The sequence below is a fragment of the Carassius gibelio genome, chromosome B5, assembly GCF_023724105.1.
Source record: "Carassius gibelio isolate Cgi1373 ecotype wild population from Czech Republic chromosome B5, carGib1.2-hapl.c, whole genome shotgun sequence".
Lineage (NCBI taxonomy): Eukaryota > Metazoa > Chordata > Actinopteri > Cypriniformes > Cyprinidae > Carassius > Carassius gibelio.
The window spans coordinates 9120630-9148588 of NC_068400.1; the positions used below are offsets into that span (position 1 = coordinate 9120630).

The window sequence follows — 27959 nt, forward strand, 5'->3', positions numbered from 1 at the left end:
AGATAAAATAATGACAGATTTTTATCTTCACCCACTTTGGCCTAAATATCCTCCATCCTTTTTCATATGTTGTTACCTTGAAAGGCTTTGTCGTTATTTATAGGGAAATTAGTTTGGTTGTTGTGATGCTCAAACAGCTTGCAAAATATAAAAACCATGACATAGAATCATGATGAAATCATATTTCAAAAAAAAAAAAAAATAGGCCATGTCGCCTAACCCTAGCCAAGGGGAACAAACCAATACCGAAAATCTGAAATATTGGCCTAAATGTTAACTTTTTTATCAGTAGGATTCATCTCATATGTGACAGAAATAATTTAGGGTTTAAGACTTTTTCAGTTTACTGTAGGATGCATTGCAGAGCAGTGCCATAGGATTTCATGCTGATATCAATTAGATTAAAGATTGTTGACCTCAAGTTGACCTTACAGTCAAAGACATAAAAAAGAGCCCAAAATAGTCATTTTTTTTGCCCATAAACTTTTATTCTCATTAGCAGGTGTTTGGTTTAATCTATCTGGGCGTGATGACTGAACAACAGTCCAACGTGAGATAAAGCCTCGCTCAGGCAGGATCCATGCAGTGAACTTCACCCTCAGTGCGCTCAACGACTGCCCCCTTCGCTCTCCTTTACAGCAGGAGCTCCTTATTTTGGACATCTTCAGATTCTTAAGCATTAAAAGCTGACATTCATGCGAATTCAGAAATAATTCATGCTAAAAATATACAAACCAAATACTGTTAACATTATACATTATAACAGGAACATTTCAGAATAGCTTCAGATTAAGACTTTGTTCTTTGTTCCCAACCTGCTGTACATTTACAGCTAAGATCCCAATTCAAATGAGCGAATCTCAAGAAAACATGTACATATGCCATACATTTCACCCTAAAAACAAAAGAAATAAGAAAATGATGCATCTTTTTAGGATCATAATGATTTTTCTGTGACATTATTTTAATTGCAATTAAGCACATTAATTGTTTTACTGCATTACATTAAAAAATTACTGTAATAAAATGATTATTTTCATTTAAATCTGCATCAAGGCAGTGCAATAATATTAAATACTCTACATCTTAAATGTGTTAATAATTTAGTAATTTGTTGCCATTTATTAGAAATCGAAAAAAAAAAAATCCTTAAAAGGAAACAGGTAATATAATAATTTTATAAATACTCTATTTTAATAGAGTCTTTTTGGATTATGTTAATGAATCATGGGGAAAAATGTCACAAAGCACACATATTTCTCATTATGATATTATTGTAATAATTAAAACCATTATGTAATAGTTTTATTGTATTAAATAAACTTAAAATTATTTTTTATTTAAATATACAAGCAGTAAAACAAACACTATATTATTATTTTAATACTATATGTTGTTTGTAATTACTGTTAAAAAAAGAAAAAAGTATATTTAAAAAAATATGCAAAAGGCAAAATGAAAATAATGTCACAATATATAATTATTTTATTGTGAATGTGAACTAGACACGTTCTAAACAAGTTTCATGATATTCAAGTACTGAATTTGATTAATTTAATGTAATTTAATTTAAGTTCCCACTGGTGAAATGAAGGTAGTTTCCCAAATATTAACAATATGAGAATTTTAATAGAAAAAATACACGAAGAAATCAAGTTTTGCTTAGTTTTGAGATGTAGTGGTGACATACAGCAAAAAGTAAAGGAATTTATTCATAATCAATAATCATAATCTCATTTAATCAATAAGAATTAATTATATCAACTATTATTTATCTTCAAGTTCTCACTACAGTGTTTCCATACTTATTTTCCAACGTCTGTACAATTCATTCAGTGTAAAACCAACATTTCTCACTCGGTTTCTGATTCGGAGTGAGACTGGAGTCAAACAGGTTTCTTTCTCATGAATCATGCGCTGATTTGATTTCGTTTCACCGCTTCAAACGAGCAGTAGCTTCTGCAGGTACAGTATGAGAACCACATCTACAGTTCAAGTTACAATACTCCTGACACAATTAATACAGCAGGCTAATTAACATCACCTCACCCGACACCGAGCGACTGTTCCTATCGTCACACTCTTAAAACAGACATGTAATATGACCTAAAAAAAAAAAAAAAGATGTGCAATTCACGGCGTACTGGTCTCGGTGTAACCGGTCTCACATGACCGTATCAGACAGTAACACACATTCAATCTCCGGTTTCTGGCGATGTGTGTTTTTAAGAGAAAAGCCTGACAGCTTCCCCTCATTAAACAGAAGAAATCTCGCTGTGCGTCGCGTCAGATCGAGCCACACAGCGCCACCTTCACCGATTTGATCCGATCTGCAAACCCAAACCCTTCAATCAGTTCTTTAAAACAAAGTGTTATACATGTTTTTGGCCAGCAGGTGTCGTCCCGTTCACGATCCGATCCTACGACACCTGCTCCACCGGACGCATCTGCACGTCACCGATCTAGAGAGAGAGAGAGAGAGAGAGAGAGAGAGAGAGTCAGACAAATGTAATAGAGATCGATCTGCAGGTGATGAGTGTGATAGTGCTGTGATTTAATAAGTCTGTCTCTCTGCCGTCTGAAGATCAGCTCAAGGATCCTATAGTCAATGATCGGACAGGATATTATTCTCCTTACATTGTAACAGATCACCTACGACTACTTGAAAATGTAAAGTTCAGCCAAAAATGAATATGTATACTCCCCCTCAGCCTATTCAAGCTGTAGATGAGTTTGTTTCTTCATCAGATATGGAGAAATCAATTGCTCATCAATGGATGCTCTGCAGTGAATGGGTGCCGTCAGAGTGAGAGTCTAAACAGCTGATAAAAACATCACAATAATTTACACCATTCCAGTCCATCAGTTAATTCTGAAGCTGCATGTTCAAAAAATAAAGGCCATAATTAATGCCTTAACTTAAATTTCTGGCTAAAATTTGTTATCCAAAATAATGTTTCCTCTATATAATAATAATGTGAAAAAGTCGTTTTTCTGAATCACGAGAGTAATCTGCACAGATCAAGCCATCACAGTTTTAATGGTGTTATTATGGATTGTGGACTTAGATTTTAGCCAGAATCAGTGGTTTGAAGTCAAGGCATCTTAATAACAGATTTTTTTTTTTTTTTTTTTTTTTTACAAACATGCAGTGTTTGTCTTCTCCAGATGTTAACTGATTGACTGGAGTGGATTACTAGTGGATTATTGTGATGTTTTTATCAGCTGTTTGGACTCTCATTCTGACGGCACCCATTCACTGCAGAGCATCCACTGATGCAATGCTACATTTCTCCAAATCTGATGAAGAAACAGACTCATCTACATCTTGAATGGCCTGAGGATGAGTACATTTTCATTTCAAATGTTCATTTATGGGTGAACTATTCCTTTAAGTCTAAAGCTGTTTTGTTTTTCTGAAAACAATTAGCTTCTAAAATAAACATCTGTTTTATGGTGCAACATTTGTTTGACATGATCAATGCTGACAAGTTTTAAGGATTTGAAGAGAAAGTTGGAGAAGCTTTCGTCTTTGTAGTCCATAAATTAATTTGAACTTGATAATGTTATAAAATAAAAACTAAAAAAATTTGTCCCGGACAAATCACTGATCCACAATTTGCAAATTCAATTAAATCAAATATTATATTACTATTTAAAATAACTGTTTTCTATTTGAATATATAGTCAAATGTAATTTATTCCTGTGATGCAGAGCTGAATTTTCAGCATCATTACTCCGGTCTAGTGTCACATGATCTTCAGAAATCATTCAGATATTCAGATTTGCTGCAAGTGTTGTGGACTCACCTGAACATGAGCCGGTGCGCTCAGGACGTATCTGACAGCACTGGCGATGTCTTCTGCTTTCAAACACTGTAGAAGACAAACAGCCATGATGCAGTTAAACAGCAGGATTTGTGTGAAGAGACACGTCACACACACACCATCTGTTTACCTTTATACTTTCATAAACAGCCGCGGCTCTCTCCGGATCGCTGTTGTGATGCCGGAAGGCAAATTCAGTTTCCACTATTCCAGGTGATATGCACTAGGAGAAAAGGAAAACTGATAGGTTCATAAATATGACAATGCTGAATACCTGGAACAGCCATTAGTCTTTTTAAATCTATTAATATTTGCTATAATTACTGGAACTTTTATTACATGACCTGGCATTAAATGAATGTATTAACTGATGACTTCATTATCTACAACAGCAATTTAAGCACTAATTAAACAACTCTTTGATATTGGGTAACATTAATTAATATCCAACCAAACAGAAATAAGAAAAAGAGAACATTAAAATTAATGAAAGAATATTACTAAAATGCTAGCTATTTAATTTTAAACACTATTAAATTTAACTCAAATCTCAAATATTTTTCCTCAACTATTTTGTCATCTGAAACCATTTGACCTAAAATATCTACTTAATTATTTACTTCTTATATATATATATATATATATATATATATTATAGATTTTATATTATATATAAATATATTTAATGTATAAACATAAAATATTTTTCATAAATATATACATGCATGTGTTTGTATTTATATATACATAATGAATAAACACAGTACACATACCTATATTATGTAAACAAAAACCTTTATTTTGGATGTGATTAATCGTTTGACAGCACTAATTTTAAAATGATTAAATGTTTTGTAGTTTTTCCTTTTCATGTTTCACTAATTATTAGTTTTTCAGTAACTCTTAAGATGCTATTCTAGATTTTAATCATATGTTGAATTAGTTCTTAATTTTTATTTAAATTTTTTGGTTATAGCTTCAGTCATTGTATTGTGAGTCTTTTGAAATAAAATATTTTTATATATTTCATTTTAGTAAAGATTTCTTTTATTTAAAATTAAAAACATGAGGTTTTAGGGTATTAATTTTAGTTACCTATAATAAGTGTGTGTGTGTGTGTGTGTGTGTGCACAGGCTCACCGTGGCTCGGATGTGTGTCCTGGCCTCCCGTAGCTCCTGTCTCAGTCCCTCTGTCATAGCGGTCACAGCGTATTTGGTGGCGCAGTAGAAGTGTTCGTCAGCGCTGGGCACCATCCTGTGACCCCCCATACTGCCGAGAGATCATCAACAACAGCCTCGGATGAGTGTGTACAGCAGCACATCTCTGCTGGTCAACAACTCAAACACAGTAAAGGGCAGCACCTGTTGATGTTGATGATGTGTCCGTCGTCCACGTGTCTCTCCTTCATGGACTGGTAGGCCTCACGCGTGCAGATGGCCAGAGCGAGTATGTTGACCTGCACAGGAACACAGATGGTGTATGAATGGATGATAAAGATCCAGATCATGTCTAGATCATATTTTAAATAACTTAAAACTCTTTCCTGAAGCTGAAGCAGCAATGCATGGTGATGGGTTCAATTCCCAAGGTAAGCATCAACTGATTAAACGTATGCCTTGAATACAAGGCAAGTCAAATCAATGCAGAACAAAAAAAAAAAAAATTAGAATTTATATTTTGCATAAACAAAATGAAGCTTATTTTGACCAGTGTTGTTAACGTTTACTAAATAGAAAAATTTTAATAAAATAAAATGTGACTTTTTTTTCACCACAATTGTGTTTTTTTGCTATGGCAGAAACAAACAACAATAGTAACAAAAAACAGACTTTGCAAGATGTAAACTTGGAATTAGAAGAAAATTGTGAGATTTAAATTCAGAAATGTGAGATAAAAAGTGACAATTTAATTTTTTTTTTTATTATGTGGCAGAAAATATTACAATAAAATAAGATAATAATAATAAAAAAAATGTTTTAGTAATTTTAGTTATTCAACTTATACTACTTGAAAATACTGAAATATTGTCAAGGCATCTTACTGAAATATATTTATGTTGAAGTACTAAAAACTGAATTGAAACCGAACCAAAATAAAATTACACTAAATTAAAAATACTTTAAATAAATAAATACAACTATTATTTTATCAATAAAATAATAACAAAATAGCAGAAAAATTAAAATATAACAATAAAAGCTAATTAAAAATATTAGTAAAAATCATAAAGTAAATAAATAGTACTGAAACATATATGACTTTTGAAGTGGTCTCTCTCCTGCAAAGATTAAAAGCCTGTTTTGGTGCAGTGTTATATAAGCTCACACAAATATTACAAGAGACTAGAAATGCCTGTACAATGCACTTTCCCTTAAACAAACCAATTACTCCTTTAAAATTAATATGACAAAAACAATTAAAATGAATAAAAAATAGTGTATAGTATAGGAAAAAAGACAAAATGGGGAAAAATGGGTTAATGAGAAAATAAAGAAAAAATGAAGGTTCCAGATGTCAATGCAATGCGATGCAACTGTTAGTTGTTGCATGTACATTTACATGCATGCATTTGGCAGTCAAAGTGACTTACACTGCATTGAAGGTTTACATTTTATCAGTTCATGCATTCTCAAGGAATCGAACCCATGACCTTGGCTTTGGCAGATGCACATTGCCTGAACAACAGCTGCTGTCGTTCAAGCCGCTGTTCAGTTAGGGAAAGTGCTTTTGAGTGAGAGAAACAAATCAATGAAGTGCTGTTTGAGTGCCTACAGAAGTTCATTTAACCTCACTTTGAGCGCGAATTAAAAATGCAAAAACGATGGTTGAAAGTGTGACCATTCCATAGCTGTTTTAAAATGTAAGCAGCATTTTGAGACACAATGACTGCTTGGAAAAGGATATCGAACAGCACTGCACTGCAAGTCTCTTGTCAGCCGGGATGCTGCCTACATAGACAGCAAGAGTAATGATGTGTGTGTTTCTCACATCGATCATATTCCTCCAGCCGTCTGTCCTTCCGCTGAGCAGTGGTTCGTTGTGAGCGAGACCCGCGTTGTTGATGCACACGTCCACTCCCTGATGCAGCGTCTTGATGGCCGAAAACATGGACAGAATCTCTTCCTCGTTGCACAGATCACACTTATAGGGGATCAGAGTGCCGCTGTATCCCGCGCTCTGACACTCGGCTGCCAGCTTCTGCAAGGACAAGAACAGAAAACGTTTGAACAGTGATCTTTCAGTGTCTTCTGAGAAGGATGAGGAGACTGACAGCTGTCTGAGATCATACGGAGAAAGCGGTTTGATGCGTCCCTGTAAAGCACTGCTAACAGATTTAAGGTCAAAAGTGACACTAAAGGCCTTTTCACTCAACTTTTGATTAAAAATACAGCCAAAACACTAATATTGGGAAATATTATTAGAATTTAAAATAGCCATTATCTATTTTAATAAATTGCAATATGCAATTTATTCCTGTGATCAAAGCTGAATTTTCAGCATCATTCCCCCACTCTTCAGAAATCGTTCTAATTTGATAATCTGATGAATAAAAGGTTTCAAATAGAAATCATCTGTAACCTCATAAATGTCTTTATTGTCACTTTTTAATACCTGCTGAATTGAAGTATACATTAGTAAAAGTAAATGTTATTAAAAATTAAATATTAGATTAAATATTAAAACATATTTATTAAATACTAACATATATTTGATTTATTTTTTTACATTTATATTAAATATAAATTAAATAGTATTTATTTAAGAAATAAATATAAGTTATTCAGCACATTCATGCTTTAGTTTTAGAGGCTAATTATATAAATGTCCTTAAAACAAATGACTCAGATCTTCACGCCACAATAATTACAAGAATAATAATATTGCTAAACTAGTAATTTGTGGGCAAGTTGCAATTACAACAACCGTTATCATGATCGCAGCATTTCGATCGTTTAACACAATCATCCTCAGCGAGTGGCAACAGAAAAACACAGCTAAAGGTAAACCGACTTCATCCAACAAATGCATAATCAAAAATAATTAACAGTACTTTCTGATAGGCAGAAGTTCTGAATAACAAAACATACACACGTCAACTAATTGCTTTTTGAAAAGAAAGACTTTATGGCACATGTCAAAACTCAAGAGAATTTCTCTTGTCTGCTCAAGAGCACTTTCCTCCATTTACTGGCTCCTGATTCTTACTTTTATCTTTTTTTTCTATTTTTTTAAGCTCATTCAATCCAAACTCTTTGCATCTAAAATCACTAAGTGGGTAAAATGCAGACAGTGATAGATGACGGGACATGTCCAATCTCTCTCTCTCACACATGGGTCTATAAACGGGTAAAGCATTGACAGAATTTCACTCACTTTACATCAATAGTGCTGACAAATAGCTCAAATAAGTCCACTCATTAAAACACACACACACACACACACACACACACACACACACACACACACACGTTTGTTTTTGTGTAAAGTGTGTTCATCCCATAGGTGTAATGGTTTTTATACTGTACAAACTGTATATTCTATGGCCCTTCACCAACCCTACACCTAACCCTAACCCTCACAGGAAACTTTGTGCATTTTTACTTTCTCAAAAAAACTCATTCTGTATGATTTATAAGTGTTTTGAAAAATGGGGACATGGGTTATGTCCTCATAAGTCACCCTCTCCTTGTAATACCTGTGTCATACCCATGTCATTATACACACACACACACACACACACACACACACCACATGAGCTCCCTTATTAGTGCACTTAAAACTCTGCTTCTAGAGGTTGTTCACTAGGTTTTGGAAGAGACAGACCGTCCTGTATGCACTCTTCAGCGGTGACAAAAATGAGCTTTTAGCAGAGCATCAGGATTCTCACACTAATGAAAAAAAATCTAAATCAATGTCATGTTCAAAATTGCATTATTTACATGAATCATTTACAAAAATTAACATAAGGGCAAAATAAAAAATCATGTCTCATTTGAGTTAGTTCCAAAATGTACTGACGCCCACCAATGTATAATGCACAGATTTCATTTAGTGAGATATATATATATATATATAGCCTACACACACACACACACACACACACACACACACACACATTTCAGGCTATGTTAAATATACTTATAATATATATCTAAATATATACATACACACACATAGCATTAGTGCTAGGCTGCCAAAGTATTTCAAGTTATTTGTCCGAAGTCATTCTTTCTCACCAGTGAGTAAACTCAGCTTGCGGCTGATTGGTTCTTTTTTGGGGAGACTTACTTAGCTTGTGATTGGCTCTCTTCCATCCCTGAGGGGCAGATGGGCCATAAGAGAGAGACGGGGCCCAGGACAGGGGCCGGGTTTGGCTCCCAGTGAGTGTGTCTGCACTGGATGAACCCTTGAAGCCAAATCAAAGTAATGAAGCGTCACTGCTACTACAGACAAAAAAATATCCGGACCCATTTGAACTTCAACTTTAAGAGGCGACAACATTTATAAGCCAGCCCCCCTAAAATTAATGAGAATCTACACATTAATGACTGAATTCAATTATGTGATCCTAAATGTTTTTTCTTCTTCATAATACTAAAAAACGTCAAATAAATTAATAAATAAATGAAAATAAGAAAATGAACCACACTTCAGTTAATAATAATACAATAAATAAATATATGTTAACAATGTGACAAATAATGTGTTTTAGTATTTTCTCCTACTGCAACTTCTAAGTATGTATTTATAAAAATATATGTATTAACAAAAAATATCTATTTAAAATATTTATAAAGAAATAAATAATCCCAATACTGTTTACTATAAAGTACAACATGTACATATCTGAAAACATAAAAAAAAAAAAAAATAAAATAAAATAATAATATATATATATATATATATATATATATATTAGTAAACAACAAATATACTCATGCAGGTCTAAAAAGTTTATAATAATTTACTAATATTATTTAGGACTTTTAATTAAGATATTAATAACTCTGGCTTTTCTTTTCTTACGACCGTATGGAAATAGGTACAAAAGCAGGAAAAACCTGGTGTGAAGGAGAGACGTTTGGGGAATTCTGAGCCATAAACACACACACACACACACACACACACGCCTTTCCTTCCTGATCCGTGTCTCATTTCACCTGCAGCGAAGAGCAATTTGGCCTGTCATTTTAAATTCACATCTTCATTAGTAATGATGCAGATCTGAGCCGCCCAATGAAACAGGAAGTGAACAAAAGAGCCAGAAACAGCTCAGACTTACAATAGTCACAACTCATTCAATCAGACGCTTCTTACAAATGTAGCATTTGGACCAATCACACACACATCTATTTGTTATATTTAACAAATAATATCTAAAGCCCCCTCATCTAACCAAAGGGTCTATGGACCCTTCCCCCAAAATGCAACTATCACCTCAAAAAAGGCAGAACAGGCCTCTGGTTCCACAGAAACAAAAGGCCCACTCACTCTCTGATAACACTAGGTTTACGACACTCAGGAATGTAGCTAAGCCACTTTTAACTCAAGTCTCTCAAAAAGAGACACATAATGCACATAAAAATGGACTCCAAAGAAAAAACTTCTTTGAATTAATTCAGATATACATTGGGGCATTGTGTATGCTGTTACTGTTCTTGTACATTGTGTTTTGTGTATTTTATATGTTTTATACGTGTTTATGATGGATCACTAGTTAATATAACCTCATCTATATGATTTTTGGTATCTAGGAGTTCGTATTTTCATGATCTAAATGAGAGTGTATATGTTGATGCCTATGCGACACATTAGTTTTATAAGAATCTTAAAGATTCTTCTCTTGAACCCCCCAATCTAATTTCATATGCAAGACACCATACTAGAGACAAAGAGTGTAAAACTTCCCAAAAGGTACCATTCCTCTTTGGCCCACTTAAATCCTGAGGGTGTGACATCATCCCCCATGTAGATCACTGATTACCAGATCAGGCGGTTCTTCCTAGATTCAGGAATTCCTGGAGAAGATGCTGAACTAAACTTGTGCCAGGCTTCGGCCTTGACTATTGATTCATCAAGATCCTCTGATTCAAACTGGTCTCATCAATTCACGTCAGCAGAGACCAACTGGAGCCCCAACGTACATCAGGACTCTTTATCAAACGGGCGAGATGATCAAGTATCAAACTTAGTCTCATTAAAGGATTCATTAAGTATCATAAGCACTTTTTACAAAGCTGTGTTTGAACAAAGAAACTAATGTTTCCTTCAGGCTGTAGATCTGCTGAATATCAAATCATACCATAGCTCCATGTCTTTATTTCTCTCGTCTTTACTGCTTAAGCTTTAACCATTTTTCCTATGCCAACTGTACGTGTGTGTGTGTGTGTGTTTTAGACTAGTTTAAGTGTTTATGTACTTAACAAAGTCTTATTTGTATCATACTTGAGTTTGTTGATTTTTTGCTCATAACTGAAGTCCCTGATCATGTAGATTTTCATTTGTCAGACGCACCAGCACTGATGCCGTCTATACTGAAGTATACACCTAACAGCTATTTTACACTGTAATGTTTCACAATATTACAGTATTTATGATTATATAAATGCAGCCTTGGTCAGGATAAGTATGGAAGCTAGATTTCTTGTGATGGAAAATCTATTCAAAGGTTTCTTTTATTCAAACATTTTTGTTTCATATAATAAATATTAACTTGAATAGTTACTTGAAAAGGTTTTCTTAAATAAGATTGAACAGTTTATTTACAGATTTATTAAATTATAAGTGTAATCAATAAATTTTTCTATTAATAGTTTCTTAAATAATATTTGTATATTTCTTATATGCACACATACAGAGGAGGCGTGTTTGAGGAGTCGGCGAAACATGGAGGCACTGCTGATTAGTCACACACACACACACACACACACACACACACACTTCCACCTGTGATAGATTACAGCTGTCCAAAGGTTGGGCTGAATCATTAATCAGAGTCATTCAAACCCTGCAGACGCCGGCCAGGTCATTAATGATGGATCATTAGCTCTGATGACCGCCGCCGCTGACCGGAGAGCTGTTGATTTAGTTCTTCTGCACAGAGATCAGAGATCAGAGATCAGAAAACAGAGGACAGGAAGGGTGCGGCCGTCAGGAACAGGGTTGTGTAACACCTGAACCAACCTGATTCCATCAACCAGCTCTGACTGACACACTCCTGAGCAACACAGTCTACTATAAATACACACACACACACACACACACACACACACACACACACAGAAAAAAAGCAGAAACTGCATCAGTGTACTTAAATTGTACTTGGGTAACACTTAAGATATTTCAAATAGTCGCAAAGTGCTCAATTTACATCAAAATATATGCAATATTTCACACACACACACACACACACACACACACACACACACACACGTTTGTTTTTGTGTAAAGTAGGTGTAATGGTTTTTATTCTGTACAAACTGTATATTCTATCGCCCTTCACCAACCCTACACCTAACCCTAACCCTCACAGGAAACTTTGTGCATTTTTACTTTCTCAAAAAACCTCATTCTGTATGATTTATAAGTGTTTTGAAAAATGGGGACATGGGTTATGTCCTCATAAGTCACCCTCTCCTTGTAATACCTGTGTCATACCCATGACATTATACAGAGTTGTGTCCTGATATGTCACAAAACAAGAGCACATTTAAATTCTTTATTTGGATTAGAAGATAAGCATATATCATGGCTTAATCCAAATTTGACAGAAAGATGTACAACAGCAGCCAATATCTCAGTCCATTTTGCACATTAAGGGTAAAGGTGGCACCTGCGCCTCCATATGTAGAGGCTACCGATTACTGCTGATACAGAGCAATATCTCGTCAGTTTTTTGGCCTTGTTCTTATGTAGTCCACAGATCTGCAGGCCTCTTACACACAACTTGTGCACATGGCCTAAACTACCAAAAATGAGGGCAATAACTTTACAAGAGTAGCCAGAGTTATTAAAAACATTGTACCATGGTTGGTATTTCAACAGTTTTGAAGCATAGCAGGTGTCCATGTAGGCATCAAAAGAGCAACCGATTTCTATTATTGTAACAGCTTTGGTGTATTCATTAATTACAAGTTTACAACTATATCAGGTGTATTTGGTAAGTGATTTATGGCGGTTTCCAATGTAACGCACTGTTCATGTGGGAGGGGGAACCAGTCTGTCTTGATCTTTTCGTTACAGTGGATTGTGGTATGGCTGACATTGTCTCTGAGCTCCTTCGCTGAGAGTGCAACGATACGGTCGTGGCGCGCGATGTACAGTCCTTTATAGGCAGAGCAGCCGTTAAGGATGTGCGCGATCGTCTCTCTTTGCCGGCTGTGATGTTGCAGGCAGAACGGCTCATGTGCAGATGGAAACCAGGTTGCTAAGTTGGACTTTGTTGGTAGTACCTGAAGACGAGCTTTAATTGTGATATGTCACAAAACAAGAGCACACACACACACACACACACACACACACACACTATTTTATAGGAATATCTGTTAAAATATAATTTATTTCTGTGATGCTCCGCTGTATTTTCAGCATCATTCCTCCAGTCTTCAGTGTCACACGATCTTCAGAAATCATGAAAATATGATGATTTACTGCTCAAGAAACATTTCAGATTATCAATGTATAAAACAGTTGTACTACCCAATATTTTTGTGAAAACCATTTTCCATGACCCTTTGAGAAAATAGAAAGTTCAAAATAACAGCATTTATTTGAAATCTAATTCTTTTGTAATATTAAAAAGGTCTTTACTGTCACTTTTGATCAATTTAATGCCGCCTTGATAAAAAAAGTACTGAGATTTTGAGTATTGAGTATCTCAATATCTCAATGGGCTCAAACCGTTGAACAGTGATATGTAAATAATATAAGCAAAATATATATAATATGTAAATATATATACACACAAATAGCAGGACTGCCACTACTTTTCAATAAAACCACTAAGAATCCATAATGGAGATGGACACATTTTCAATAAGGCTGTTTCATTATTGATTAATCAGGTATTTGAGCAGAGAACCTTCGTCTTTAACGTCACTTTACTGCAATTAAAACTAATTATGTGAAACAAACACGTGACAGATGACAGAAGTACAGCGTGAGCTTCTGGAAAACACACCAAATACTTAATACTTTTATAAAATAAACCAAATACTTCATAGAGCGCACACATGCATTCAGTCAAACTGACAACGGAAGAGCAGTCAATCAAATTCATTTTTGCAAGGAAAAAGTAATGGCTTCAAATTATTGATATATATGTAAATATATATATATAATAAAACCAATATGCAACATCATAAAATGCTTTATATTAGTTGTTTTCAAACAGACAAATCTGAAAGAAATCTGCTAAATTATGTAGAATTATATTTGCACATTGATTAAAGGATCATCTAAAATCTCCTTGAACCTAAATGCTTCTGCTGGTGTTTTGTAGACAAATATAAAATGTGAATGAATTTCATAAGATTAATTTGTGCCACGACACAAAAAATGTTCACTGACAAAGAAGTCACTGACATTTTCCATATATTAAAATGTTTTTCTTATAAAGTAAATATTGCTTTTTGACTTGCATTAGATGTGTGTGTTTGTTTATAAAACCAATAATAACACTGTTACAAACAAAAATTTATAAATTGCATTATTTCTTCTTTTCATTTAATGAAATCTGTGATTCTTCCATTAAACATAAAAAAATGACCCCTTTAATCCATTATTAGAGCAGATACATAAATACAGATTAATATTGAACATTGCAACAGCCCAATAACAATTTAAGAAATGTCAGTGTATTATCTTATCAAAACTTTCTATCAGTGAACCATAAATCATTATTCAGTGATCACTGAATATCGTGCTATAAACATTGATAGAGAGAGAGACAGAGAGCACTTAAAAACAAAGGATGGAAGAACACAGAAGGGAAATGTAGGACAGTAGAAACTCATAAGACGACTGGCAGATGATATAAGGTGTGTGTGTGTGTGTGTGTGTGTAAGGGAGTAAAGCCGCTGTAATCTTTAATCAGCTCAATGTTTAGTAACATGGGAATCAGCCGTTCACATCATTAACAGTTAAGAGTTTAATGAGACACAGACTGAACACTCCTGCCAGTGGAGGAGAAATTAATCACAATTATTACAGGATCATGAAACTGCATTCATTTTTATTTAGACGAATATCTATACGAATATGGGATGGTTTGAACGTGTGTGTTTTTTTTTTCCATACAGTAAGTGTGACACACACAGAAAAAGTATTAATACTTGAATTATTAACATGCACAAGTAAACCTTTAATGTAATGTATGCAAATGCATGAATGTAAATCTTGTAAAAATGATCATTCCTGGAGGATCTGAAGGCAGAGTTTAATTTCTTCATCAAAGAGTGTTTGGTGAGTGTTGAGTTTCCTCTGTGTGTGTGTGTGTGTGTGTGTGTATGTTGGAGATGGAGAATGTGAGAGTCTCAGATTCTGTGTGTGGAAAGCCATCCAATTTAGTTTCAGCACCATGAGAAGCATCCGGCCGTGATGTATGTGTGTGTGTGTGTGTGTGTGTGTGTGTGTGTGTGTGTGAGACGGTAAGACCAAAAGCCAAGTGCTCTGCATTACCCTTCATAAAATAGGCCAAGAGCAGAGAAATGAGCAGATGATAATGGTTCATCTCCACCTCAAAAATCATTCAGTACGTGTAATGAGTGACATTTGATAAATCAGTGATAAATCTGACAGTCACTGCTGTTTTGCTCGAACATAAAACATCATTTGAAAAATGAACAATGACATCCAAAATTATATATATATAGCATTTAATGTAAAGAAAGTGCTATTTCTTTCTTTCTGTCTGTCTTTATTGCTTTCCTTCATTCATTTTCTTTCCTCCTTTCTTTCCTTTTTAATCTTACTTTCTTTCTTTCTTTCTTTCATGTACTTTTTGCAGAACACAGTGCTGCTATTGTTAACCATAATAAAGCTGAAATAAAATATAGTTATTCAAAAGTGATACAATGATGAAAAACGTCCACTTAAAAATAAGTTAATGGAATAAAAATACTAAAACTAAAATAGATATAAATAAAAGATAATACAATTATTATAATTATATTATAAAAAAGAAAAAATGAGGAACTACAAAAATTATGAAAAAATTATAAATATAACACTATAGTTTTATAAATAATAATATAATATCATATACTAAAATAATTTTATGACCTTGGAGCACAAAAGCAGTCTTAAGTCTCTGGGGTATCTTTGTAGCAATAGCCAAAAAAAAAAAAAATAGTATGGGTCAAAATTATACATTTTTTTTTATGGCAAAAATCATTAGGATATTAAGTAATGATCATGTTCCATAAAGATATTTTGTGAATTTCCTACCGTAAATATATTAAAACTTCATTTTTGATTAGTAATATGCATTGCTAAGAACTTCATTTGAACAACTTTAAAGATGATTTTCTCAATATTTAGATTTTTTTTGCTCCCTCAGATTCCAGATTTTCAAATAGTTGTATCTTTGCCAAATATTGTCCTCCTAACAAACCACACATCAATGGAAAGACTGACACTTAAGACTGGTTTTGTGGTCCAGGGTCACAAGTAATATAAATAAACAATACTAGAAAAATATCACTACAATAAAACAGGGATTCAGACTTATGCAACCTCTCCAAAAGCAATATACAATGTCATGAATTCTACATTTATAAGAGACAAATATGATAGTATGAAAATGTGAATTTCAAGCAATGGCCCAGTTTCTCCTACAAAAGTGATTACTTCAACAGATCTCCTCTAGCAGATACAGAAGAAGATTGACTGAGCTGTCAAAGGATGCTTAGTATGCAAACTTAGTACATAGAGGGCACTTCTCTCTCCCCTTGTTTTAAAGGCACAGAAAAATCCCTAAATAATCTTGTTTGGAGTGATATTTAATCTGAAGTGTTTTGTTGGGAGAATGTTTCAATGCTGATTAAATGCAAAGCCTGAATGCATGTAGGAGACACTAGTCGTAAGAACTGCACCCTAGACGATCTGCATGCCTTTTAACACGACATCAGTTTCCAGCGGCTGTTCAGAGAAAGACACTGTTCACACGCAGACAGTAATAGAAAGACAGCATGGTCGCGCGGCACGTCCTCAGACCGTCTGGCCACCGACGGATGAATCCATCTCACGGCACAAGGGGGTTTCATTATCATGCACCAGCTCAGTATAATCGCAGATTACTCCACACAAAGCCTTTCAGCATATTTCCTCATGAAACTACACGACACACTCACTGTGAGAATAAAACTACTCAATAAGAAATAAACATAGCTTTGAGTCTTGCTATGAACTATAATCACGTTTGATTTATTGCAGGGCTGTTTCTCCCCTGCATCTCTGCCTCTCTCAGCAGGTCTCCATGCACTCAATGAACCCACACACATCCACGTCTGCTCCTGGATTCTGATGTCATTTAGTGTAGAGACAGTGGCTTTCAGGAGACAAGGGACGTCCCCCGGAGGCCCTTCACATCTGCTTTCATATCTCAGGCCTCCTCTGTGCCGATATAAAGCTCATATTGCTCATTTCTACAAGAAATATTAGATGCACTCCATCTTTGGGCTTGGATAAACACACACACACACACACACACACACACACACACGGGTAAAATGAGGAAAGATGCCACCCTTAAGAACAATGGGCATCTAAACTGTAATATATTTAGATATAAGCTTAGCATGTGCAGGATGGTGATGCACCAGCCAGTGTGTTATCAAAAGATAGAAAGAAAAATATATTTGCTAATATAGTTGTATGGCACAAATGGTAAAACTAATCAAAGAGCGCTCTGGATAAAAACATTTGCTAAATGTAAATGTAATAATAGGAACACTATGAATGCAAATTGATATATTTTACCCAACTAGCTTATAGGTTTGAATAAAAAGCAGAGATGTCTGAAGTGTACATGAAGTGTATATTGAATAATAACCCCATTAATTATAAGAGTTATTAAGAAACAAAATAAATCACACTTCATGCCACTTGGGCTTTGGTGTCTATTCTAGTGGCCCATCTTGCCCCAAAAGTCTAGTTTATCTTTTTAATTTGAAATAAAGACCACTGATGGGTCCACAGATTCCTCATTTTCTGACACATAAATCTTTAATATTCCATGGAATACAATGTCACGGATCACTATTTTCCAGAGACATGAATTTTGATCAGTTAACATCAAAACTGACTAAATTTCAAAATTTTCAGATGAGAAGACAAAATTAAAAATAGCATTGCATTGCCATTCATCAAAAGTTTTTTTTTTTTTTTAATGTAATGCACAGAGTCACTACAAATAAAAAAGTGTGTTTTTCTTGCTTGTGCTGCTCGAGTTGTTTGACTACAGGAATCATGTAAATCAGGTGATGGTGTATAAATGCTTACAGAATCAGTTCTGGTCACAATTTGCATGAGTTCAGGAGAGATCCACAGATTTGTTTGATCAGCATCTGCATAACATGCTTCAGTACGATGCCACTGCCATTCAAGATTTTCGGAATTTGATTTATTGAAAGATGTTTTAATTTTGGCCAAATGTTGGGAAGTTCAAGCTGAAAGAAATGTGTATTATAAATATGCCTTTTCATTGTGGAGGGAAACACAGATCCTCTGAAAATGGAGTGTTTGTTGTGTGTGTGATAGATGCTTGTGTAGATAAACATCAGGACTTTTACTAACCTGCACAGTCGCACTTTTGAAAGACTATGTAAGTGTAGATTAAGTCCCCCTAACATGTCCATGTGTGACCTACATGTCTGGTTTGTGTGCAGCGTTGGAGCGGTTTTCTATGCTGGATGTGGAGCTGACACACCAAGACCTGCAGGAGACATGACGACCCATGTGTTGTGTCAGATACAAGCACACTTTTTCTTTAGCTTCTCTGAGACTGCTGAACAGACTTATCTACTTAACCAGCAGGCACTGCATTAGACATATATCAGTGTGTGCGGTGTAGTCAGTGCACTTTCAGCATTTTGTGAGCTGATTTATGTGTGTTATCATAGTAATGGCATGATGCTGTGTAGTCACAGTTAAAGTAAAGTTGATATGTGCAGAGCCTGTAGGATTTAGCTTTTTTTTTCACCAGGGATGCATTAATAAATTGAGCAAAAGTGACAGTAAAGACACAATTTTACAAAAAATTTTATTTTGAACATTCAGTTCATTAAAGAATCCTGGAAAATGTATTGTATCGCAGCTTCCACAAATATATGAAGCAGCACGACTGCTTATAATAATATAATAATAACCAGAAATGATTGATAATAACCAGAAATGATTGATAATAACCAGAAATGATTGATAATAACCAGAAATGATTGATAATAACCAGAAATGTTTCTTAAGCAGCAATTCAGCATATTAGACTGATTTCTGAAGACCGGAGTAATGATGCTGGAAATCAGCTTTGCTTCACAGAAATAAATTACATTTTACAATATATCAAAATAGGTAATAGTTATTTGAAATTGTAATAATATTTCAGATTTTACAGTATTTTTTATCCACTAAATGCAGCTTTGGAGAGGGGAAGGTAGCTTTGTGTCTGCAAACTATAATGTCTTATAACGCTGTCTAAGTAGGCAGTTCACTAGATTTTGGAACAGAGCTAGAGAGTAAAAGCATGGCAAGTGTGAATGAAGCACAATGCATTTCAAAGCACAGTGGGGAAAAACCCTCTTTACTCAAACTGTGGCTGGCAAACAGCCCAGCGCTCACAACAGAAGCAAAACTAAAAGAGTCGGGTCCGTCTGATGGCACCGCAGTGACGCGCTTAAACAAATACAATGAGCCTCCTGCCAAGACGACAGAATTCATTAGCTGCAGCGCCTCCATCCTCGGCCACAGGAAGACGACTGAGAGTCTGTGAAGGCTATTCGAGGTCTGATTAAGTGCCTTTTTACGAGAGCCGTGAAACTTGGCATCAAATCTGATGACTGGGGCCGCGCTTACTGCTTTCCACAGATCTAACAGAGCAGATTTCACACTGGCTTTACTTCTCTGTAGAAATCAACAATTCTCAGTCTTGTGTCATTCCAAACCATTTCATTCATGCAACACACACACACAAATCATGAATTGTTCATGCTGCATTTAAAAGCAGATTTGCCTTGACTTGCTCGACAAAGATCAATATCCAGTTTGTCTAAATATTTTAGAACTAAGATTTACGATTTATATACAATATAGAAACTTTTTTGCATGACATATTATTAGATTTTTTTATTTTCTTTGAGGTCACAATTTTCAAACTGGAAAACAGCAGCGTAAATGTTCAAAAATGAATCTTGTTTCTTTGACAGAAATAATAAAGCATATTATTTTGAAACGACGAGCATAAGTAATGACTATTTTTATTTAAACTATATTATCACTGAGCTCTAATCTGTTAAACACAACTGTAAGACATGAAGATATGAAAATAACAAATATTAACAATTTTCTTAAAAACAATGTTTACATTGAAAAGCGCTATATAAATATATTTGACTTGAACTGTCTATATTTGAACTGTTCCTTTAAGAGCCAGATGAAAAGAGAGAGGATTGATGGATGTTGACTCATGAAGGGATGGACGGGTGGCTGATGTCATCGTCCAGGGTTAGCCCTTGTAATCTGATGCAGTAAAAAAGTGCCCACAACTGGTTTGGTTACGCATGTTTCAGTTGCAACAAAACATACACAAAGGCCATCCATTACTGTAACTGACAACTGGAATAATCAGTTCAGGGAACTGTGGTTTGAGAAAGCTGCGAATCCAGACAGGAATAACAACATTGCACAGTGACATTTCCTATTCATGTGTACCATCAAACACATGCAGATTTTCAGTCATTTAACGCTTACATTGCTGTATTCGGCTAACAGGGAACATTCTCAGAACTTTCTAGCAAGCTTCTCTAAGTTCTTCCATTAACGTTAACATTCTGAGTTATCTGATTGTCTACAATAACGTTTATGCAGAAAAACATTATTTTTTACATTGTTCAACATTCAGATTCATTTTTAGAACATATTTTGTTATCTGGGTACATTGACACAATTTCAGCGAGTGCGTTTACATGCACAATCTGACACCACTTTTGTTAAAAAATCAAAAAAACAAGATGAATGTTCTGAAATTGTGTTCTTTATCAGGTAAAAGCTAAAATAAAAATAAAAAATGTTTGCAAATGATGCCTATTCTGCAAGTAAACTAGAGTTTTGTTGTGCAAAGGTAACTCATTAAAGATGAAAACTACATTTACAGTAAATGCTGAAATCATTAAGGCTTTTGTTTTTCTTTATGGCAAAACAACCAGATATGTGCACAAGACATGATTAAACTGAATAAACTCATAGACATGCTGATGTTTTATATTCATGCAAAGCCACAACCACGTTAATCTGCACAGATCTAGTTGTGTTGATCAGGATTTGTTTGAACGGTTCCCCTCAAATCAACCTTTTTCTAATAAAACATCAGTTTGAGCGAGCATCACTGATGTAAAATATGCATGTAAATTCTCTTATTGCAACCTGATTTGAGAAATTCTTGAAGTATTAACGACATGGGCAAATATACAATCAACTAAATTACAAAAACAAATCTGCTAGTGCACAAAGCTAAGTAAGCTTTCCATTTTCATTTATTAATTTAGCTGATGTTTTGGACTTACAATTGCTATATATATGTCAGAGGTCGCACGCCTCTGGAGCAACTAGGGGTTAAGTGTCTTTCTCAGGGACACATTGGTGTCTCACAGTGGATTCGAACCCGGGTCTCTCACACCAAAGGCATGTGTCTTATCCATTGCGCCAAAACAACCTCACAACTCTTTAATGATTTATTTTTTCTCAAGATGTGAACTAATGGATTGGAGTGGAGTGGATTACTTGTGGATCATTGTGATGTTTTTATCAGATGTTTGGACTCTCCTTCTGATGGCACCCATTCACTGAAGAGTATCCATTGGTGAACAAGTGATGCAATGCTACATTTCTCCAAATCTGTTTCTATTACGAAAACTAATCTTCAGCAAACATCCAGCCTCTCCTATCCAATAGAACAAGTTTGGTTTCCTGCAGCTTTCTGCAAACAAGCTGATCTGAATTAGGCGTGTAGATAAGGCAGACATACAAAATGTGCAGTGCTGTGTTGAGTTGAGAAGCCACTGAAAAGTTCATCCCAGTCAGCCATGAGCAGCCCTGATCACATGAGCCCAACCAAACACTCAGTGCTGCCAAGGTCAGCGGAATATTCCAGCTTACTGATTCCATGCATGATGTAAAGATCATGACACAAGCGGAGGGCCTGCATGCACTGTGTCACGCACCACTTGTTTTCTGGGAATAGATTGAGCTTCAACGACAAGGGAACAGAACACTCACCAACACTGCAGATTCAGCCTAAATTAAGATATTGAACAATTGTATGAAAAGGTGTAATGTAACACCCAACTGAAGACTGCTGGGGGAAAGCGATAAGGTTTAGAGCACAAAACATCTCACATTAAGCGATAAAGATCAATCCGATCAAAGACAAAGAGCCTGATCCAGTGCTCATGAGTGTGAGTGTTTCACAGCAGGACGGGCGAAGGGAGTTGTAGTATTACTGGAGCAGACTGTTGTCTGACTGGACAGGGCTGTATAGTGCAACTACTGTATGCCAATCCATCCTCTGTAGTCCTGAAGCTTTGTATAATAGTGTTAAAAATGGCATTAATCAGAGTTTGATGTTATGGCTAACAGTGTTGAGAGAGTAACATATTTTGGAAGTAACAAAAACGCAGCCATTGATCGGTCATTATCACAAATGGAGAAAACTTGGAACAGTGGGGAACCTTCTCAGGAGTGGCCAGCCTACCAAAATTACTCCAAGAAGTCAACAACAACTCATCCAGGAGGTCATAAAAGAACCCAGAACAACATCTAAAGAACTGCAGGCCTCACTCGCCTCAATTAAGGTCAGTGTTCATGATTCAACAACAAGAAAGAGACTGGGCACAAACGGCATCCATGGGAGAGTTCCAAGGTAAAAGCAACTACTGACCAAAAACAACACAAAGGCTCATCTTACATTTGCCAAAAAAAAAAATATTGGGGAAAATATTCTGTGGATTGATGAAACTTTTTGGAAGGTGTGTCTCATTACATCTGGAATGTCCAGCCTTCAGTTTGTGACCTCAATCTCAAGCACACTTGGGTTATGCAGCAAGACAATGATCCCAAACACACCAGAAAGTCCACCTCTGAATGCCTCAAGAAAAACAAAATGAAGGTTTTGGAGTGGCCAAGTCAAAGTCCGGACTTAAATCCGATTGAGATGCTGTGGCGTGACCATAAACAGCCCATTCATGCTTGAAAACCCTCCAATGTGGCTGAATTAAAGCAATTCTGCAAAGAAGAGTGGGCCAAAATTCCTCAACAGTGAAGTGAAAGACTCACTGCCAGATATTGCAAACACTTGACTGGAGTTGTTTCTGCAAAGAGTGGCACAACCAGTTATTAGATTTAAGGGGCAATTACTTTTTCACGTAGGGACAGGAAGGAAAGTGGGCAAAACCTTTTTCACTGCATGAATATATGTATATACACTCACCTAAAGGATTATTAGGAACACCTCTTTAATTTCTCATTAATGCAATTATCTAATCAACCAATCACAGGGCAGTTGCTTCAATGCATTTAGGTGTGTGTGGTCCTGGTCAAGACAATCTCCTGAACTCCAAACTGAATGTCAGAATGGGAAAGAAAGGTGATTTAAGCAATTTTGAGCGTGGCATGGTTGTTGGTGCCAGACGGGCCGGTCTGAGTATTTCACAATCTGCTCAGTTACTGGGATTTTCACGCACAACCATTTCTAGGGTTTACAAAGAATGGTTTGAAAAGGAAAAAACATCCAGTATGCAGCAGTCCTGTGGGTGAAAATGCCTTGTTGATGAGGTCAGAGGAGAATGGGTCGACTGATTCAAGCTGATAGAAGAGCAACTTTGACTGAAATAACCACTCGTTACAACCGAGGTATGCAACATTTGTGAAGCCTTGAGGCAGATGGGCTACAACAGCAGAAGACCCCACCGGGTACCACTCATCTCCACTACAAATAGGAAAGAGAGGCTACAATTTGCATGAGCTCACCAAAATTGGACAGTTGAAGACTGGAAAAATGTTGCCTGGTCTGATGAGTCTGGATTTCTAATGAGACATTAGAGTCAGAATTTGGCGTAAACAGAATGAGAACATGGATCCATCATGCCTTGTTACCACTGTGCAGGCTGCTGGTGGTGGTGTAATGGTGTAGGGGGTGTTTTCTTGGCACACTTTAGGCCCCTTAGTGCCAATTGGGCATCATTTAAATGCCACGTCCTACCTGACCATTGCCCATCCCTTTATGACCACCATGTACCCATCCTCTGATGGCTACTTCCAGCAGGATAAAGCACCATGTCACAAAGCTCAAATCATTTCAAACTGGTTTCTTGAACATGACAATGAGTTCACTGTACTAAAATAGCCCTCACAGTCACCAGATCTCAACCCAATAGAGCAGCTTTGGGATTTGGTAGAACGGGAGCTTCGTGCCCTGGATGTGCATCCCACAAATCTCCATCAACTGCAAGATGCCATCCTATCAATACGGGCCAACATCTCTAAAGAATGCTTTCAGCACCTTGTTGAATCAATGCCACGTAGAATGTTCTGAAGGCGAAAGAAGGTCAAATACAGTTTTAGTAAGGTGTTCCTAATAATCCTTTAGGTGAGTGTAAATGAGTCAGCTTACATACACTATATATAATAAAATGAAAGTACATAATAAACAATAAAATACAATCACTAAAACAAAATGTATTTATTAGTAATTTAATTATTTTAAAATCCAATAAGCAATATGAAAATAAACAATATAAAAACATATCATACATAATTATTATTATAAAAATTCGAACTCCATGTTGTCCAAGGGCCTTCCACAGAAACCGAACAAAAGATGCTAAAAGATCTCATCATGCAGTCATGTATGTTGGCGTGTTTATAGATCAGTGACCCATCAGCTCAAAGGTTGCCATAGGAAAAACTGATCCTGGAACAGTAATGGGAATCTGATGTAACGGATGCTGCCAATGAAGACCCTGCTTCCCATTCCATCCTGTCTCCCATAGCGACCACATTATTACTTCCACAGTTTGTTCATCACTATCCTGTTCCCAAACCTTTCTAACTGATTCTCCCAGTCTCTCTTGGTTTGAATACAAAAGCAGGGCTGCGAAGCTTAACTAATAGCGTTCAACAGGCAATGCATGCACTGGTGAGATTTCATTAGGACTGGTGTCAAATTTGACTATGGTGACAACGAGAGTGCTTTACATCCACTCAGAGCATCGGGCTGCTGTGTGTGAATGTTTATATCCTTGAGGGACACAAACACACACAAGCACAGCCTTTGACACAATTACAGTGGTGCCTTGTGATCAGACAGACACAAAGCTCGCCTTGTCTCTCGTTTCACTATGCAGATACGGATCTCATAAAGTAACCACTTACTGCACCTCTATCTTTGTTATTGATAAACCTGCGAAGAGCCTCTTAAATGATTGTTCACATGTACGCACACAGACAGATTGTCAAAATGACACAAGAGAGCCAAAAAAGGCATTTCCAGGAATTAAACATTTATTAATCGGGAAAATCAAAGCTTTAAAGCGGTGCAGTAAATCGGAGGAGCTTTTACCATGTGATAACTTTCAACCTTTAACCATCATAACAATATTTTGCAAACACACGTGTTATGAATGGACTGCACTGTACAGACGCACGAAGAACTGAAACACTTGAATTCAATCTCTATGAATCAGCAATGGGAAAAAAAGTAGGAAGTTAAACAAACAAACAAAATATTTATTAGGAGGATTCAAACTAGCTCGTATCTTTAGAAATAAATCTTAATATAAAAACAGACTGTAACTACTGCTTGTTTGAGAAAAAAAGACTGAATCTAAGCTGCAATAACGGGTCATTATGAACGTCCAAAATTTTCTATACTGTGACACTTTTCAGCTGCTATTATTTTATGAATCTGGCACAATATAATAATTAACACCCCATGTAAACATTGGGAATCTTTTTATATGTGAAAGGGGTGTATAAATAAAAAAATTTTAAAGTCCATCACTGGCGTAAAAAGTTACAATTAATAATATAATAAATGTAAATATATACAATACAATAATATACAAAAATGTAAATATTATAATAATATATACACTATAATATAATAAACAATTTAAAATATAATTAATATTACAAAAAATATATTAAACAATTTTATTATATTATTATTCTAAGACAGATATTTACACACACACACACACACATATATATATATATATATATATATATATATATATATATATATATATATGTATATATATATATATATATATATATATATATATATATAGGCCTATATAAAAAAAAGTTCAGATTCTTCTATACACAACTACACAATCTGTATCTACCTCAAGGGCAGGGCTAAAAAAAAATCCCATAAATGATTGACAAGACTGATTGACTCTCATTGATTGACAGCTCATGAGGAAGGGTTGAGGAATGTTGAAGTGAGAAACCAGTGAACAATCTAATTCCTTCTGCTCTTTTTTTAAAGGGACACTTACTTGTATTGCACCAAGAATATTAAAATATTGTAATTTACTGCTGGTCATGATTTTCTAAATCCATATGACTTTCTTATGTGGAACACAAGAGGAGATGTTCTGAAGAATCTCAATATATTAATCATACTACAGAATTCTCCTCCTCTTGTACTTGAGTTTAGGTAGACATGGAGGAGAGAAAACGTTGACAAAATGGTCATTTTGAGGGAAACTATTCCTAAAGCCAAATAACAGTACATTTAACATTATACAAACTAACAATAAAACAACATTAAACTCCCCTAGGCTTGGATGTAAATACGTATTTAAATGCATGTACAGTAGTATGATTTTGTATTGTAGTGTAAAGTGGGCGGGGCGAAACCTATCAATACTTCACACGCGATCAATCACTGTAACAGGTCGGTTGCAGCCGAGCTGTCATTTCTCCAAATGAACACCCAACTTCTGAAAAAAGCTTCAATTGCCTGCCTGTCTGTCTGTCTATTTCCTGAGGGAAAGTCGCACGTTTCTGGAGAAACACTTGAGTGAGCTAACACACGTAACGCTAGGTCTAGATCATCACTGAGGCCTCTGAACGCTCACAATATGTCAAAGAGCTCTTTTTAACGTCGCTTACCTCGATCTTGTCCACGTTCCGCGCGCAGCCGACCACTTTCATGCCGTGCTGGACGAGAGCGCGAGCCACAGCCGCTCCGATCCCGACAGACGCTCCGGTGACCAGCGCGACTCTGCCCTTCCAGCGCTCCATCATCAGACCAGACGCGCCAGAAACAGATACAGTGTATCAGAGTCCGCGCGACGCGATGTCACAATGGAACACTGAGAATTCTAATCCGCGCCGGACTGAAACAATGTATCACTACTGCGCGCGGCTGTTACTTTGTGTCAGTTCCGCCAGTGCTGTGATATCTCTAATTCAGAATGGTATCAGGGAACGTGTTTGAGGCGGGAACAAATCACTTCAGCCCTCCCTGATCTTCTATCGTTAACACCCAGGAACACCTCGACACACACGGATCCAATCCCTGCTGAATTTGCGATTAATTATTAACGGCGGCGAAGAAAAACAAAAACAAACTTTGGGTTGCTGTCGCCGCTCGCCCGTTTTTTTCTCCCACATAAAAATTGATATTGTTGAACACTAACTCTGAATTGAACGTGTGCATGGAAGTGAAGTGACATTCAGACATTCAACATAGAACAACAAAACAAAACAACAAAAAACTGCTATATAAAAAATACTATATAATAAATTTAAGTTGCCGAAGAATGTATTAGAAAATAAAAATACAGCCAAGCACGATACTTTGTAATATTTTTTAGTATCATTAAAATATTTTAGTTTTTATTAATTG

General features: G+C 35.7%; 1 protein-coding gene across 1 annotated transcript; it reads right to left on the reverse strand.

The window, feature by feature from the left end:
• Positions 1-789: 789 nt before the first annotated feature.
• dhrs11a (dehydrogenase/reductase 11a) lies at positions 790-27623 on the reverse strand. Its single transcript, XM_052557893.1, has 7 exons — positions 27221-27623; positions 6818-7027; positions 5191-5285; positions 4969-5098; positions 3959-4051; positions 3811-3876; positions 790-2462 (listed from the first exon to the last, which is right to left on the reverse strand). Exons 1-7 carry the CDS (start codon positions 27353-27355, stop codon positions 2421-2423), a joined length of 771 nt encoding a protein of 256 aa, XP_052413853.1. The 5' UTR covers positions 27356-27623; the 3' UTR covers positions 790-2420.
• Positions 27624-27959: the final 336 nt, after the last annotated feature.

Bases quoted from the DNA above. Each gene is read 5' to 3' on its own strand.
- dhrs11a (XM_052557893.1), bottom strand. From the start codon at position 27,355: ATGATGGAGCGCTGGAAGGGCAGAGTCGCGCTGGTCACCGGAGCGTCT. The intron at 7,028-27,220 runs GTAAGCGACGTT...TTGTCCTTGCAG, and splicing joins GGAACGTGGACAAGATCGAG to AAGCTGGCAGCCGAGTGTCA. The intron at 3,877-3,958 runs GTAAACAGATGG...TGTCTTCTACAG, and splicing joins CTGTTTATGAAAGTATAAAG to TGTTTGAAAGCAGAAGACAT.